The sequence below is a fragment of the Procambarus clarkii genome, chromosome 46 (genome assembly GCF_040958095.1).
Source record: "Procambarus clarkii isolate CNS0578487 chromosome 46, FALCON_Pclarkii_2.0, whole genome shotgun sequence".
NCBI lineage: Eukaryota > Metazoa > Arthropoda > Malacostraca > Decapoda > Cambaridae > Procambarus > Procambarus clarkii.
In genome coordinates this window covers 9,606,594-9,624,664 of record NC_091195.1, presented here as the reverse complement: position 1 = coordinate 9,624,664, position 18,071 = coordinate 9,606,594, and the positions used below count along the sequence as shown (strand labels likewise).

Below are 18,071 nucleotides of genomic sequence, written 5' to 3'. Positions count from 1 at the left end.
TCAGCGATTCCCATTCCTGACCCTTCTGAGTTGACTGACCCAGCTGGGCGGGCCCAGGATGGGGAGGAGGACCTTCTGTCAACTCTCATTGGTACCCAGGGTCAGCCTTGTCACCCTATGTTAACGAGGTCACGGGCGAGGCAGGGAGAGTTTCAGTAAACTGTCTCGTCCCTTAGTAGTTGTTTGTTTTAGCAGAGTTTTTTAAACTGGCAATTGTTTTGAGATTTTGTCATGGAATGTATTCAGAGAACATGCCTTACCTACCCTTGGGCTGTACCCTGTCACCAAAGCCCAGGGAAGAGTCCTTGCTTCCGCCAGTCGGAGTGTTATCCTGTCTTCCCCAGGTCTGCTTGTCCACACCGCTCTGTCCCCGGTACCAGCTACTCGTGAACCAACATTGAGGCCAGAGGGGTCACCCCCTCTGGTACAGTGGTGAGGGGGTTACGTTACACCCCACCCCCCTCCCAACACTCCCGGTAACCCCACCACTCTGTTACCTGGGACGGTGATAATGACACCATTCACCCAGCCGACACCTCCCACCACACGAGGTTGTCCAAGCCAGAGTTCCTGCCAGCAGAGCACAGCTGTCCAGATGTCAACGTACCATGGTGGGCCGCCGTCTTGCAGTTCATCATCAGAGGCACCCACCTGCCTGCTGCGACACACCGTGCAGGCACACCGGAAGTGGAGGCGCGAGGTCAACAAGCGGGTATGCCAGCAGCAGTCACCTACCAGTTCCCCCTCGTCCTTGGGGATGCCACATCACTGACTCCACCAAGATGCGCAACGAGGCGGTCACATTCCAACGGCACCTCCCTACTGAGTGTGCTTGACTCGCCAATACGGTGCACGTTTCGCACCATCGGCCCGAGGTCAGGCACATTAGGGCATGCGCGATAAGGCGTACCGGCTCAGTAGAATGTGACACAAGCAACGCCTGTGTAGTGATGGGCCCCAGGAGCTGAAGTCGGGATCCACCTGGCCTGCCGCCACGCCACCCACGCCCCAACACCTGCACCTGCTTACTTCTGTTGCAAGACATCGTCGACGTCACACTCTCTGCCCTGCTGTCACGACTCCTGCTATGTAGCTGCTGTCACTCATCATCGACCGTCAGTTTCAAGCAACTGGAGGTGAGATGTGCCTCCATACATCTCTCCTAACACCGTTCACTTGTGACCGGCCAAGTCCCCGGCCGCTGTCACTTGCCGCTGCTCTTCACACCACCACCTTCGAGCAGTTTGATAGCTTGACGAGGAGTCTGTTACCAGTAGACTCGCTCTGTCACCGGACGTACCCCCAGAGCTGTTACAAGAAGATCTCAGGGTATATGCAGGCATCATCGACGGGCAGACGCTGGACCAACATCAGGTCTTCTACATCGGGCCTCCAACATCGTCACCAACATCAGGTCTCCAACATCGCCACCAACATCGGGTCTCCAACATCAGGCCACCTCGCGAGAGTATAACGGATGCACGATAGAAAACGCGTATATAAACACGAACATTAATGTGTCAAGATTTACGAATGATGGTTCAGAGAAATGACTCTATTATTAACGGTGTCAAATAGTTTTGTCTAATTGGGTTAAAAGTGTAACATTTATGGGGATGTAAAGTAACTAGGCCTAGAAAAAGTGGTCCTAGACAGTGTTCTTAGCTAGATGACTTCGGTCTCTAGCACAAACTTTATCTTGGAATTTATTACTATTTTATTTCATGTATGTATCTATGAGATAAGTCTGTCCTGGTGATGAGTGTCCAGGTTCCCTATTTGTTACCAGTGTATGGGTACATAATTTTTTTTTTATATTTGCATGTCTTTTTATTTCATTAAAATGTTGTAATGTTAAGTAATGTTTCTGTTGTGGTAAGAGGTAGTCTTACTTTCAGTGTGTGCAGGGTGCATGGAGATTGACCCTGGCACTATTGTCTTGTGCGGTAGATGGATTGGCCCACAAGTATTCTGTTAACGTACGGTTCTATTGATGAGTCTTCATGTCTATTGTTGTATTTTTACCATGTTTCATAACTTGTATAACTCATACGTTTGGCTGTGGGTCATGAGGTACCCAGCAGATGTTTGGGGTATGCCCACTTAGGTATAATGTTTCCTGTTATTTTTTAATTAGTTAGATTTAAATGTTAGAGTAGGAGTATTACATATATATATTTTTTTTTCATGTTGCTGTTCATTTTTTTGTATGTTTTGTTCTTTAGACCTTCTGAGGAAGACTTGCTAGCCTGCCTAGTGTGCAGGCAGGATATGTCATTGGTTCATAGTATTCGTTATTGCCATGTATTGTCACTCAGGGTTGTATTATGTAGCCTTGTGTTATTCCTTGTATTTTGACATTATATTATCTTTAGTTACTTGTAATTTTCCTGTTCCATTAGGAATTTTTTTTTTTTTTTTTTTTTTGTCATGCTAGTTTTAAGGCGATTTTTTGTTTTGGCCTTCCAGCCTTGTGAGGGAGCCTTGCTGGACTGCCTTGGTGCAGTCGGGATTTGTTTTTTTTTCATTGATACTTTATTGTCATATTAGGATATCGGAATCGTATCATGTGTGACTGTATCATTGCTTGTACTTTTGCCAAGGTATTTTTTTGGTACTTTTGTTTCTTTCATTATACATTTATGTTTTGTTCTTACTGCAGTATAACTGTATAATGTACTTTGCTTCATGATAATTTAGTTAGCTTACTTTTATCATTATGTCACTGGCAATTTTTTTTTCTTTTTAGGGTTAGTTGTGGTATTTTGGATGAGTTAGGATAAGACAAAATTGGGCTTAATTATCATACACCCGATTTCGTCTTAACTCCGGGGAAAGGGAGCTGTAACACCCATGATCTCCCCCCCCCCCCTTAGAGTTCACACCCAGGGAAGCCTTCTCCAAGAGGTCAGCCCAGATGACCTCCGGTTTATCTTGTATATTGATTAAAAATTCCTGGGTTAGTCTTAGTCAGCATAGCTTCAAGTATGTAATATTTCATGCAAGGAAATTAGACTCCAGATTCTTATGTGTAAACATCCCTGGATCTCCCCCTTTTGGCCAGGTCAGAGGTCAGTCACACACGTAATTAATAACTCCTCTCTTGAAGAGTGTATGGTGAATGTCAAACAAGCTTTTTGAAATATTTCTTGAGTGTTTGTACACTCTTGGTGGGTAGCAACAGCAGATCTCCCCCTCCCCCCTGTGGGGGTTGTATATAGAGGGCCTGTAGGAACATAGGGGGGCAGAGGGCGGTACACCGGGATCGAGAGCGGGGCTGTGAAGAACATCTCAGCCAGGGAGAGACAGATAGCTTAAGGTAATGTGTGTGATCTCTGAGTTTTTGTTACATGTCCAAATTTCTTAACTTTTTGCCAGTGTTAGAGTAGCATTTATAAGTGGTGATTGACATAATTTTGGTCTCAATAAACTCGTTAAATTTCCCGTCTGTGTCAATTGTTGAATCCTCTTAGCCTTTTGGATATAGTAGCTGACAACCGTTTTCATAATTAATGACAGTCATAGAAAGTACTCTCCAAGTCAAGCAATGTTTCTTGCCTCGTTGCTTGATATAGTTTCAATGGTCAAAGGCAGATGGTGGCAGCGTATTTCATCCTGTGTTAGCATCTCCTTGTTGGCAGTGTACTTTGTAGTCCCGGTGTAACCATCATATGTCAGCCCATAACAGTGTTACCAAGTGCAACCAATGGGGAGGAGTTACTCAGGATAGTTTAGTGTTCCATTATAGTGGTGTTCCATGATAGTGGTACATTTTAGGGTGGTGTTACAATAGAGTGGTGTTACAACCATAGGGTCCCCACGAGCATAGGGGTACCACGAGCATAGGGTCCCCACGAGCATAAGGGCCCCCACGGGCATAGGTACCGTACGAGCATAACGGCTCCCACGAGCATAAGGGCCCCTCGAGGATAGGGGCCCCATGACCATAGGGGTCCCACGAGCATTGGGCCCCGACGAGCATACGTGCCCCACGAGCATAGGGTCCCCACGAGCATAGGGGTACCACGAGCATAGGGTCCCCACGAGCATAGGGGTACCACGAGCATAGGGGCCTCAAGAGCATAGGGCCCCAAGAACATAGCGGCCCCACGAGCATAGGGTTCCCACGAACATAGGAGCCCGACGAGCATAGGGCCCCCACGAGCATAGGTGCCCCAAAAGCATAGGGTCCCCACGAACATAGGGGCCCGACGAGCATAGGGGCCCCACAAGCATAGGGGCACCACAAGCATAGGGTCCCCACGAACATAGGGGCCCCACGAGCATAGGGGCCCCACGAGAATAGGGGCCCCATGATCATTGGGACCCCACGAGCATAGGGTCCCCACGAACATAGAGGCCCCACGAGCATAGGGGCCCCACGAGCATAGGGGCCTCTACGAGCATAGGGGCCTCACGAGCATAGGGGGCCCACGAACATAGGGGCCCCCACGAGCATAGGGGGCCACAAGCATTGGGGCCCCACCAGCATACGGGCCTCCACGAGCATAGGGTCCCCTCGAGCATAGGGGCCCCACGAGCATAGGTGCCCCACGAGCATAGGGGCCCCACGAGCATAGGTGCCGCACGAGCATCGGGTCCCCACGAGCATAGAGGCCCCACGAGCATAGGGTCCCCACGAGCATAGGGGCCCCACGAGCATAGGAGCCTCACGAGCATAGGGTGCCCACGAGCATAGGGGCCCCACGAGCATAGGGGCCCCACGAGCATATTGGACTACGAGCATAGGGTCCCCACGAGTATAGGGGACTACGAGCATAGGGTCCCCACGAGCATAGGGGCCCCACGAGCATAGGGGCTTTACGAGCATAAGGGCCACACGAGCATTGGGGCCCATGAGCAAGGGGCCCCACGAGCATAGGGACCCCACGAGCATAGGGGACTACGTGCATAGGGGCCTCACGAGCATAGAGGCCCCACGAGCATAGGGGCCCCACGAGCATAGGGGACTACGAGCATAGTGGCCCCACGAGCATAGGGCCCCCCACGATCATAGGGGCCCCACGAACATAGGGCCCCCACGAGCATAGGGTCCCCACGAGCATAGGGGCCCCACGAGCATAGGGGCCCCCGGAGCATAGGGGCCCCACGAGCATAGGGGCCCCACGAGCATAGGGACCCCACGAGCATAGGGGCCCCACGAGCATAGGGGCCCAACGAGCATAGGACATGCTCATTATGGTAGCAGACTGTTTAAATATTTAGGTCTTGTTGCAAGCACACTTATATAAGTTAACCCTACATCCTGGTGTGGGACTAAATATTATATATTTAAGATATATTTCCAGGTGAATGAACCTTTCAGCTGAAATGAAACGTAATGTTTTGAGTGGAGCACAGAAGAGGAAGAGGAAGAGAGCTGCAGAGGAGAAGGAGAACATTGGAAAACTTCCAAAACTATTATCGTGGCTCAACACAAGTGCAATGACAGCCACTCAAACCATTCCTTCAGATATAACATCCACATCAGCATCCACTCCTGCAGTGTCAGCCACTATTACTCTTCCTTCAGATATAGCATCCACATCAGCATCCATTCCTGCAACCATCATCCAGTTTCAGCAGACATGCCATCATTGCTTGTTGCTGCTGCTGGTGACATTTTACAAGAGGAAATACCCAAAGCTGTAACAGTAAAGGAGTTTGTAATCCAAGAGACAGATACGGAACTGTGGAACATTAATGATACTAACACAATAGATTACTGGATTCGTAGTGGGCTCTCATCATGTTAGAATCATAATAGCAACCTTACAAACTCAAGCAGAATGTATAAAACAGCTGGAGCAGAGAATATGAGGGAAAGGTATTTATCAAACAATGTGTTCAAACGTGAACTGCGGAATAGCAAGTATGTAAAAAGTGAATGGCTACTCTATTCACCATCCCAAGGTCGTTTGTACGGCTTTGTATGTCACCTATTGTCCAAGAAAGAATCTCCCTTTGCTACAATGGGGTTCAGTGACTGGAAGCACAGCAATGTTATTGTAGAACATAAAACTCGAAAGTGTATGACAGCATATATGATAAGGCATAAAGAAACTGGAAGTGAAGATTCTTTATTGCTTGAGCAACATCACTCAGATCAGGAATATTGCCATAAAGTGTTGACACGTGTGGTTTCTGTAATTCGCTTTCTTGCCTCAAGAGGTTTGGCATTTTGTGGAGAAAATCAGATAATTATGTCAGCAGAAAATGGCAACTATTTAGGTATATTGGAGCTGCTGCGTGAGTTTGATCCTTTCCTGGAAGATCATCTCAAAATGTATGGAAATCCTGGAAAAGGAAATCCGTCATATTTATCTGCAAATAGTTGTGAGGAATTTATTTAATTAATTAGACCACTGGTTCTTTGCACTATTCTTGAATAAGTAAATGAGTCAAAGTATTATTCGTTAAGTGAACATTCCACTCCAGACATCTCGCACACAGATCAACTGACATTTACTGTCTGATACATTAAAGGCTGTGAGTCTGTACAACGTTTCTTGATGTTCATCTCCATCTTTTCTCACGGAGCAAAGGATCTAACAGACACTGTCGTGGATTTTCTTAATGAGAACAAAATTCCACTATCAAACTGCCGTAGTCAGTCACACGATAATGTCTCAAATATGTCTGGACGTTGGCAGTTATTGGACTGCCAACACGGATTCATCAACTCAGTGAGTTTGTCATCTATGTCCCCTGTGCTGGACACAACCCGAACTTGGTGGGAGTAGAAGCAGCAGAGTTGTCTACTGACTGTCAAATTCTTTGACTTTGTTCAGCATCTGTTTTAAATTTTTGCTGGTTCTACTCATCCTGGATTGTTTTGACATCATATTTAGAAATGATTTAGAAAGTGGTGAAGCGTCTGTGTGACAGACGATGGTCAGCACATAGTGATGCTGTTCATGCTCTGTATGGGGGGTTTAGAGAATATAAAACAGGCGCTGGATTCTCTATCAGCTGACAATGAACAGCAAGTGAATACAAGGCGAGAGGCAGAAGGATTGAGCAAAATAATGGAAAACCTGGAAATAATCTTTCTAATAATTCTTTGGAATGACATGCTAGAAAGAATAAACAAAATAAACAAGCTCCTACAATCAAAGGATGTTATCTTATTAAGAGGTTATCTTTTATGATTTCGGGTGTTAGCGTCACCGCGGCCCGGTCCCCGACTGGGCCTCCTTTTTGCTACACATCCTCAGGAAGGAGCCCGTAGGAGCTAACTCCCAGGTACCTATTTACTGCTAGGTGAACAGGTGCATCATGGTGAAAGAAACTCATTTGTTTCCGCCTCCACCGGGTTTCGAACCCGTAACCTTGGGACTACGAATCCCGAGCGCTGTCCACTCAGCTGTCTGGTCCATGAACAAGGATGTGAACATCCTTGTTGCCACGAATCTTCTTGAGTCTATAAAATCTATCTTCAGGAAACTAGAGACAAACTTAGTGAATATAAACTCAAGTCAGCTGTCTGGTCCTATCTTCATTACATTACATATGGTTGGGTAAGGGCCCCATGAGCATAGGTGCCCCACGAGCATAGTTGCCCTACGAGCATAGGGGCCTCACGAGCATAAGGTCCCCACGAGCATAGGGGCCCTACGAGCATAGGGGCCCCCACGAGCATAGGGGCCCTACGAGCATAGGGGCCCCCACGAACATAGGGGCCTGACGAGCATAGGGGCCCCACAAGCATAAGGGCCCCACGAGCATAGGGGCACCACAAGCATAGGGTCCCCACGAACATAGGGGCCCCACGAGCATAGGGGCCCCACGAGAATAGGGGCCCCATGATCATTGGGACCCCACGAGCATAGGGTCCCCACGAACATAGGGGCCCCACGAGCATAGGGGCCTCTACGAGCATAGGGGCCTCACGAGCATAGGGGGCCCACGAACATAGGGGCCCCACGAGCATAGGGGCCCCCACGAGCATAGGGTCCCCACGAGCATAGGGGCCCCCACGAGCATAGGGGGCCACAAGCATTGGGGCCCCACCAGCATACGGGCCTCCACGAGCATAGGGTCCCCTCGAGCATAGGGGCCCCACGAGCATAGGTGCCCCACGAGCATAGGGGCCCCACGAGCATAGGTGCCGCACGAGCATCGGGTCCCCACGAGCATAGAGGCCCCACGAGCATAGGGTCCCCACGAGCATAGGGGCCCCACGAGCATAGGGGCCTCACGAGCATAGGGTGCCCACGAGCATAGGGGCCCCACGAGCATAAGGGCCCCACGAGCATATTGGACTACGAGCATAGGGTCCCCACGAGTATAGGGGACTACGAGCATAGGGTCCCCACGAGCATAGGGGCCCCACGAGCATTGGGGCTTTACGAGCATAAGGGCCACACGAGCATTGGGGCCCATGAGCAAGGGGCCCCACGAGCATAGGGACCCCACGAGCATAGGGGACTACGTGCATAGGGGCCTCACGAGCATAGAGGCCCCACGAGCATAGGGGCCCCACGAGCATAGGGGACTACGAGCATAGGGGCTCCACGAGCATAGGGGACTACGAGCATAGTGGCCCCACGAGCATAGGGCCCCCCACGATCATAGGGGCCCCACGAACATAGGGCCCCCACGAGCATAGGGCCCCCACGAGCATAGGGTCCCCACGAGCATAGGGGCCCCACGAGCATAGGGGCCCCCCGAGCATAGGGGCCCCACGAGCATAGGGGCCCCACGAGCATAGGGACCCCACGAGCATAGGGGCCCCACGAGCATAGGGGCCCAACGAGCATAGGACATGCTCATTATGGTAGCAGACTGTTTAAATATTTAGGTCTTGTTGCAAGCACACTTGCATAAGTTAACCCTACATCCTGGTGTGGGACTAAATATTATATATTTAAGATATATTTCCAGGTGAATGAACCTTTCAGCTGAAATGAAACGTAATGTTTTGAGTGGAACACAGAAGAGGAAGAGGAAGAGAGCTGCAGAGGAGGAGAACATTGGAAAACTTCCAAAACTATTATCGTGGCTCAACACAGGTGCAATGACAGCCACTCAAACCATTCCTTCAGATATAACATCCACATCAGCATCCACTCCTGCAGTGTCAGCCACTATTACTCTTCCTTCAGATATAGCATCCACATCAGCATCCACTCCTGCAATGTCAGCCACTAGTACTCTTCCTTCAGATATAACATCCACATCAGCATCCATTCCTGCAACCATCATCCAGTTTCAGCAGACATGCCATCATTGCTTGTTGCTGCTGCTGGTGACATTTTACAAGAGGAAATACCCAAAGCTGTAACAGTAAAGGAGTTTGTAATCCAAGAGACAGATCCGGAACTGTGGAACATTAATGATACTAACACAATAGATTACTGGATTCGTAGTGGGCTCTCATCATGTTAGAATCATAATAGCAACCTTACAAACTCAAGCAGAATGTATAAAACAGCTGGAGCAGAGAATATGAGGGAAAGGTATTTATCAAACAATGTGTTCAAACGTGAACTGCGGAATAGCAAGTATGTAAAAAGTGAATGGCTACTCAATTCACCATCCCAAGGTCGTTTGTACGGCTTTGTATGTCGCCTATTGTCCAAGAAAGAATCTCCCTTTGCTACAATGGGGTTCAGTGACTGGAAGCACAGCAATGTTATTGTAGAACATAAAACTCGAAAGTGTATGACAGCATATATGATAAGGCATAAAGAAACTGGAAGTGAAGATTCTTTATTGCTTGAGCAACATCACTCAGATCAGGAATATTGCCATAAAGTGTTGACACGTGTGGTTTCTGTAATTCGCTTTCTTGCCTCAAGAGGTTTGGCATTTTGTGGAGAAAATCAGATAATTATGTCAGCAGAAAATGGCAACTATTTAGGTATATTGGAGCTGCTGCGTGAGTTTGATCCTTTCCTGGAAGATCATCTCAAAATGTATGGAAATCCTGGAAAAGGAAATCCGTCATATTTATCTGCAAATAGTTGTGAGGAATTTATTTAATTAATTAGACCACTGGTTCTTTGCACTATTCTTGAATAAGTAAATGAGTCAAAGTATTATTCGTTAAGTGAACATTCCACTCCAGACATCTCGCACACAGATCAACTGACATTTACTGTCTGATACATTAAAGGCTGTGAGTCTGTGCAACGTTTCTTGATGTTCATCTCCATCTTTTCTCACGGAGCAAAGGATCTAACAGACACTGTCGTGGATTTTCTTAATGAGAACAAAATTCCACTATCAAACTGCCGTAGTCAGTCATACGATAATGTCTCAAATATGTCTGGACGTTGGCAGTTATTGGACTGCCAACACGGATTCATCAACTCAGTGAGTTTGTCATCTATGTCCCCTGTGCTGGACACAACCCGAACTTGGTGGGAGTAGAAGCAGCAGAGTTGTCTACTGACTGTCAAATTCTTTGACTTTGTTCAGCATCTGTTTTAAATTTTTGCTGGTTCTACTCATCCTGGATTGTTTTGACATCATATTTAGAAATGATTTAGAAAGTGGTCAAGCGTCTGTGTGACAGACGATGGTCAGCACATAGTGATGCTGTTCATGCTCTGTATGGGGGGTTTAGAGAATATAAAACAGGCGCTGGATTCTCTATCAGCTGACAATGAACAGCAAGTGAACACAAGGCGAGAGGCAGAAGGATTGAGCAAAATAATGGAAAACCTGGAAATAATCTTTCTAATAATTCTTTGGAATGACATGCTAGAAAGAATGAACAAAATAAACAAGCTCCTACAATCAAAGGATGTTATCTTATGAGGTTATCTTTTATGATTTCGGGTGTTAGCGTCACCGCGGCCCGGTCCCCGACTGGGCCTCCTTTTTGCTACACATCCTCAGGAAGGAGCCCGTAGGAGCTAACTCCCAGGTACCTATTTACTGCTTGGTGAACAGGTGCATCATGGTGAAAGAAACTCATTTGTTTCCGCCTCCACCGGGTTTCGAACCCGTAACCTTGGGACTACGAATCCCGAGCGCTGTCCACTCAGCTGTCTGGTCCATGAACAAGGATGTGAACATCCTTGTTGCCACGAATCTTCTTGAGTCTATAAAATCTATCTTCAGGAAACTAGAGACAAACTTAGTGAATATAAACTCAAGTCAGCTGTCTGGTCCTATCTTCATTACATTACATATGGTTGGGTAAGGGCCCCATGAGCATAGGTGCCCCACGAGCATAGGTGCCCTACGAGCATAGGGGCCTCACGAGCATAAGGTCCCCACGAGCATAGGGGCCCTACGAGCATAGGGGCCCCCACGAGCATAGGGGCCCTACGAGCATAGGGGCCCCCACGAACATAGGGGCCCGACGAGCATAGGGGCCCCACAAGCATAAGGGCCCCACGAGCATAGGGGCACCACAAGCATAGGGTCCCCACGAACATAGGGGCCCCACGAGCATAGGGGCCCCACGAGAATAGGGGCCCCATGATCATTGGGACCCCACGAGCATAGGGTCCCCACGAACATAGGGGCCCCACGAGCATAGGGGCCCCACGAGCATAGGGGCCTCTACGAGCATAGGGGCCTCACGAGCATAGGGGGCCCACGAACATAGGGGCCCCACGAGCATAGGGGCCCCCACGAGCATAGGGTCCCCACGAGCATAGGGGCCCCCACGAGCATAGGGGGCCACAAGCATTGGGGCCCCACCAGCATACGGGCCTCCATGAGCATAGGGTCCCCTCGAGCATAGGGGCCCCACGAGCATAGGTGCCCCACGAGCATAGGGGCCCCACGAGCATAGGTGCCGCACGAGCATCGGGTCCCCACGAGCATAGAGGCCCCACGAGCATAGGGTCCCCACGAGCATAGGGGCCCCACGAGCATAGGGGCCTCACGAGCATAGGGTGCCCACGAGCATAGGGGCCCCACGAGCATAGGGGCCCCACGAGCATATTGGACTACGAGCATAGGGTCCCCACGAGTATAGGGGACTACGAGCATAGGGTCCCTTCGAGCATAGGGGCCCCACGAGCATAGGGGCTTTACGAGCATAAGGGCCACACGAGCATTGGGGCCCATGAGCAAGGGGCCCCACGAGCATAGGGACCCCACGAGCATAGGGGACTACGTGCATAGGGGCCTCACGAGCATAGAGGCCCCACGAGCATAGGGGCCCCACGAGCATAGGGGACTACGAGCATAGGGGCTCCACGAGCATAGGGGACTACGAGCATAGTGGCCCCACGAGCATAGGGCCCCCCACGATCATAGGGGCCCCACGAACATAGGGCCCCCACGAGCATAGGGCCCCCACGAGCATAGGGTCCCCACGAGCATAGGGGCCCCACGAGCATAGGGGCCCCCCGAGCATAGGGGCCCCACGAGCATAGGGGCCCCACGAGCATAGGGACCCCACGAGCATAGGGGCCCCACGAGCATAGGGGCCCAACGAGCATAGGACATGCTCATTATGGTAGCAGACTGTTTAAATATTTAGGTCTTGTTGCAAGCACACTTGTATAAGTTAACCCTACATCCTGGTGTGGGACTAAATATTATATATTTAAGATATATTTCCAGGTGAATGAACCTTTCAGCTGAAATGAAACGTAATGTTTTGAGTGGAGCACAGAAGAGGAAGAGGAAGAGAGCTGCAGAGGAGAAGGAGAACATTGGAAAACTTCCAAAACTATTATCGTGGCTCAACACAGGTGCAATGACAGCCACTCAAACCATTCCTTCAGATATAACATCCACATCAGCATCCACTCCTGCAGTGTCAGCCACTATTACTCTTCCTTCAGATATAGCATCCACATCAGCATCCACTCCTGCAATGTCAGCCACTAGTACTCTTCCTTCAGATATAACATCCACATCAGCATCCATTCCTGCAACCATCATCCAGTTTCAGCAGACATGCCATCATTGCTTGTTGCTGCTGCTGGTGACATTTTACAAGAGGAAATACCCAAAGCTGTAACAGTAAAGGAGTTTGTAATCCAAGAGACAGATCCGGAACTGTGGAACATTAATGATACTAACACAATAGATTACTGGATTCGTAGTGGGCTCTCATCATGTTAGAATCATAATAGCAACCTTACAAACTCAAGCAGAATGTATAAAACAGCTGGAGCAGAGAATATGAGGGAAAGGTATTTATCAAACAATGTGTTCAAACGTGAACTGCGGAATAGCAAGTATGTAAAAAGTGAATGGCTACTCTATTCACCATCCCAAGGTCGTTTGTACGGCTTTGTATGTCGCCTATTGTCCAAGAAAGAATCTCCCTTTGCTACAATGGGGTTCAGTGACTGGAAGCACAGCAATGTTATTGTAGAACATAAAACTCGAAAGTGTATGACAGCATATATGATAAGGCATAAAGAAACTGGAAGTGAAGATTCTTTATTGCTTGAGCAACATCACTCAGATCAGGAATATTGCCATAAAGTGTTGACACGTGTGGTTTCTGTAATTCGCTTTCTTGCCTCAAGAGGTTTGGCATTTTGTGGAGAAAATCAGATAATTATGTCAGCAGAAAATGGCAACTATTTAGGTATATTGGAGCTGCTGCGTGAGTTTGATCCTTTCCTGGAAGATCATCTCAAAATGTATGGAAATCCTGGAAAAGGAAATCCGTCATATTTATCTTCAAATAGTTGTGAGGAATTTATTTAATTAATTAGACCACTGGTTCTTTGCACTATTCTTGAATAAGTAAATGAGTCAAAGTATTATTCGTTAAGTGAACATTCCACTCCAGACATCTCGCACACAGATCAACTGACATTTACTGTCTGATACATTAAAGGCTGTGAGTCTGTGCAACGTTTCTTGATGTTCATCTCCATCTTTTCTCACGGAGCAAAGGATCTAACAGACACTGTCGTGGATTTTCTTAATGAGAACAAAATTCCACTATCAAACTGCCGTAGTCAGTCATACGATAATGTCTCAAATATGTCTGGACGTTGGCAGTTATTGGACTGCCAACACGGATTCATCAACTCAGTGAGTTTGTCATCTATGTCCCCTGTGCTGGACACAACCCGAACTTGGTGGGAGTAGAAGCAGCAGAGTTGTGTACTGACTGTCAAATTCTTTGACTTTGTTCAGCATCTGTTTTAAATTTTTGCTGGTTCTACTCATCCTGGATTGTTTTGACATCATATTTAGAAATGATTTAGAAAGTGGTCAAGCGTCTGTGTGACAGACGATGGTCAGCACATAGTGATGCTGTTCATGCTCTGTATGGGGGGTTTAGAGAATATAAAACAGGCGCTGGATTCTCTTTCAGCTGACAATGAACAGCAAGTGAACACAAGGCGAGAGGCAGAAGGATTGAGCAAAATAATGGAAAACCTGGAAATAATCTTTCTAATAATTCTTTGGAATGACATGCTAGAAAGAATGAACAAAATAAACAAGGTCCTACAATCAAAGGATGTTATCTTATGAGGTTATCTTTTATGATTTCGGGTGTTAGCGTCACCGCGGCCCGGTCCCCGACTGGGCCTCCTTTTTGCTACACATCCTCAGGAAGGAGCCCGTAGGAGCTAACTCCCAGGTACCTATTTACTGCTTGGTGAACAGGTGCATCATGGTGAAAGAAACTCATTTGTTTCCGCCTCCACCGGGTTTCGAACCCGAAACCTTGGGACTACGAATCCCGAGCGCTGTCCACTCAGCTGTCTGGTCCATGAACAAGGATGTGAACATCCTTGTTGCCACGAATCTTCTTGAGTCTATAAAATCTATCTTCAGGAAACTAGAGACAAACTTAGTGAATATAAACTCAAGTCAGCTGTCTGGTCCTATCTTCATTACATTACATATGGTTGGGTAAGGGCCCCATGAGCATAGGTGCCCCACGAGGATAGGTGCCCTACGAGCATAGGGGCCTCACGAGCATAAGGTCCCCACGAGCATAGGGGCCCTACGAGCATAGGGGCCCCCACGAGCATAGGGGCCCTACGAGCATAGGTCCCCCACGAGCATAGGGGCCTTACGAGCATAGCGGCCCCACGAGCATAGTGGCCCCACGAGCATAGTGGCCCCACGAGCATAGGGGCTCCACGAGCATTGGGGCTCCACGAGCATAGGGGCCCCACGAGCACAGGTTCCCCACGAGCATAGGGTCCCCACGACATAGAGGCCCCACGAGCACAGGGTCCCCACGAGCATAGGTGCCCCACGAGCATAGGGGCTCCACGAGCATAGGGGCCCCACGAGCACAGGGGCCCCTCGAGCATAGGGGCCCCACGAGCATAGGGGCAGCACAAGCATAGGGGCCCAACGAGCATAGGGGCCCCACGAGCATACATGCCCCACGAGCATAGGGGCCCCAAGACCATAGGGTCCCCACGCGCATAGGGGTACCACGAGCATAGTGTCCCCACGAGCATAGGGTCCCCACGAGTATAAGGGCCCCCACGAGCATAGGGGCCCCACGACCATAGGGTCCCCACGAGCATAGGGGTACCACGAGCATATGGTCCCCACGAGCATAGGGTCCCTACGAGCATAAGGGCCCCCACGAGCATAAGGGCCCCTCGAACATAGGGGCCCCATGACCATAGGGGTCCCACGATCATTGGGCCCCGACGAGCATACGTGCCCCACGAGCATAGGGGTACCACGAGCATAGGGTTCCCACGAGCATAGGGGCCCCACGAGCATAGGGCACCCCACGAGCATAGGGGCCCCACGAGTATAGGGGACTACGAGCATAGGGGCCCCACGAGCATAGGGGACTACGAGCATAGGCGCCCCACGAGCATAGTTGCCCCACGAGCTTTTGGGCCCCACGAGCATAGGGTCCCCACGAGCATAGGGGTCCCCACGAGCATAGGGTCCCCACGAGCATAGGACATGCTCATTATGGAAGCAGACTGTTTAAATATTTAGGTCTTGTTGCAAGCACACTTATATAAGTTAACCCTACATCCTGGTGTGGGACTAAATATTAAATATTTAAGATATATTTCCAGGTGAATAACCCTTTCAGCTGAAATGAAACGTAATGTTTTGAGTGGAGCACAGAAGAGGAAGAGGAAGAGAGCTGCAGAGGAGAAGGAGAACATTGGAAAACTTCCAAAACTATCATCGTGGCTCAACACAGGTGCAATGACAGCCACTCAAACCATTCCTTCAGATATAACATCCACATTAGCATTCACTCCTGCAATGTCAGCCACTAGTACTCTTCCTTCAGATATAACATCCACATCTACATCCATTCCTGCAACCATCATCCAGTTTCAGCAGACATGCCATCATTGCTTGTTGCTGCTGCTGGTGACATTTTACAAGAGGAAATACCCAAAGCTGTAACAGTAAAGGAGTTTGTAATCCGAGAGACAGATCCGGAACTGTGGAACATTAATGATACTAACACAATAGATTACTGGATTCGCAGTGGGCTCTCATCATGTTAGAATCATAATAGCAACCTTACAAACTCAAGCAGAATGTATAAAACAGCTGGAGCAGAGAATATGAGGGAAAGGTATTTATCAAACAATGTGTTCAAACGTGAACTGCGGAATAGCGAGTATGTAAAACGTGAATGGCTACTCTGTTCACCATCCCAAGGTCGTTTGTACGGCTCTGTATGTCGCCTATTGTCCAAGAAAGAATCTCCCTTTGCTACAATGGGGTTCAGTGACTGGAAGTCCAGCAATGTTATTGTAGAACATAAAATTAGAGAAGAACATGAAAAGTGTATGACAGCATATTTGATAAGGCATAAAGAAACTAGAAGTGAAGATTCTTTATTGCTTGAGCAACATGGCTCAGAGCAGGAATATTGCCATAAAGTGTTGACACGTGTGGTTTCTATAATTCGCTTTCTTGCCTCAAGAGGTTTGGCATTTTGTGGAGAAAATCAGATTACTGGGACAGCAAAAAATGGCAACTATTTAGGTATATTGGAGCTGCTGAGTGAGTTTGATCCTTTCCTGGAAGATCATCTCAAAATGTATGGAAATCCTGGAAAAGGAAATCCGTCATATTTATCTGCAAATAGTTGTGAGGAATTTATTTAATTAATTAGACCACTGGTTCTTTGCACTATTCTTGAATAAGTAAATGAGTCAAAGTATTATTCGTTAAGTGAACATTCCACTCCAGACATCTCGCACACAGATCAACTGACATTTACTGTCTGATACATTAAAGGCTGTGAGTCTGTGCAACGTTTCTTGATGTTCATCTCCATCTTTTCTCACGGAGCAAAAGATCTAACAGACACTTTCGTGGATTTTCTTAATGAGAACAAAATTCCACTATCAAACAACGGTAGTCAGTCATACGATAATGTCTCAAATATGTCTGGACGATATATTGGACTGCCAACACGGATTCATCAACTCAATGAGTTTGTCATCTATGTCCTCTGTGCTGGACACAGCCTGAACTTGGTGGGAGTAGAAGCAGCAGAGTTGTCTACTGACTGTCAAATTCTTTGACTTTGTTCAGCATCTGCTTTCAATTTTTGTTGGTTCTACTCATCGCTGGAGTGTTTTGACATCATCTTTAGATGATGTCAAAATCTAAAGCCTAAATCTAAAAATCAAAATCTCAACCACAGGGATTTTGTGGTCCATCGTCTGTGTGACAGACGATGGTCAGCACATAGTGATGCTGTTCATGCTCTGTATGGGGGGTTTAGAGAATATAAAACAGGCGCTGGATTCTCTATCAGCTGACAATGAACAGCAAGTGAATACAAGGCGAGAGGCAGAAGGATTGAGCAAAATAATGGAAAACCTGGAAATAATCTTTCTAATAATTCTTTGGAATGACATGCTAGAAAGAATGAACAAAATAAACAAGGTCCTACAATCAAAGGATGTTATCTTAAGAGGTTATCTTTTATGATTTCGGGTGTTAGCGCCACCGCGGCCCGGTCCTCGACTGGGCCTCTTTTTTGTTACACATCCCCAGGAAGCAGCCCGTAGGAGCTAACTCCCAGGTACCTATTTACTGCTTGGTGAACAGGTGCATCATAGTGAAAGAAACTCATTTGTTTCCGCCTCCACCGGGTTTCGAACCCGTAACCTTGGGACTACGAATCCCGAGCGCTGTCCACTCAGCTGTCTGGTCCATGA

General features: G+C 48.1%; 3 protein-coding genes across 3 annotated transcripts; all 3 read left to right on the top strand.

Annotated features, from left to right (window-relative positions):
- Window positions 1-5,789: 5,789 nt before the first annotated feature.
- LOC138350533 (uncharacterized) lies at window positions 5,790-6,353 on the top strand. The gene has a single exon (XM_069301540.1). It carries the CDS (start codon window positions 5,790-5,792, stop codon window positions 6,351-6,353), a length of 564 nt encoding a protein of 187 aa, XP_069157641.1.
- A 3,070-nt stretch (window positions 6,354-9,423) lies between these two features.
- LOC138350532 (uncharacterized) lies at window positions 9,424-9,987 on the top strand. The gene has a single exon (XM_069301539.1). It carries the CDS (start codon window positions 9,424-9,426, stop codon window positions 9,985-9,987), a length of 564 nt encoding a protein of 187 aa, XP_069157640.1.
- Window positions 9,988-16,430: 6,443 nt separating this feature from the next.
- Window positions 16,431-17,006, top strand: LOC138350531 (uncharacterized). The gene has a single exon (XM_069301538.1). The coding sequence runs from the start codon at window positions 16,431-16,433 to the stop codon at window positions 17,004-17,006; it is 576 nt and encodes a 191-aa protein (XP_069157639.1).
- Window positions 17,007-18,071: the final 1,065 nt, after the last annotated feature.

Excerpts from the sequence above, each read along its gene's own strand:
- LOC138350532 (XM_069301539.1), top strand. The coding sequence starts at position 9,424 with ATGTATAAAACAGCTGGAGCAGAGAATATGAGGGAAAGGTATTTATCA.
- LOC138350531 (XM_069301538.1), top strand. The coding sequence starts at position 16,431 with ATGTATAAAACAGCTGGAGCAGAGAATATGAGGGAAAGGTATTTATCA.
- LOC138350533 (XM_069301540.1), top strand. The coding sequence starts at position 5,790 with ATGTATAAAACAGCTGGAGCAGAGAATATGAGGGAAAGGTATTTATCA.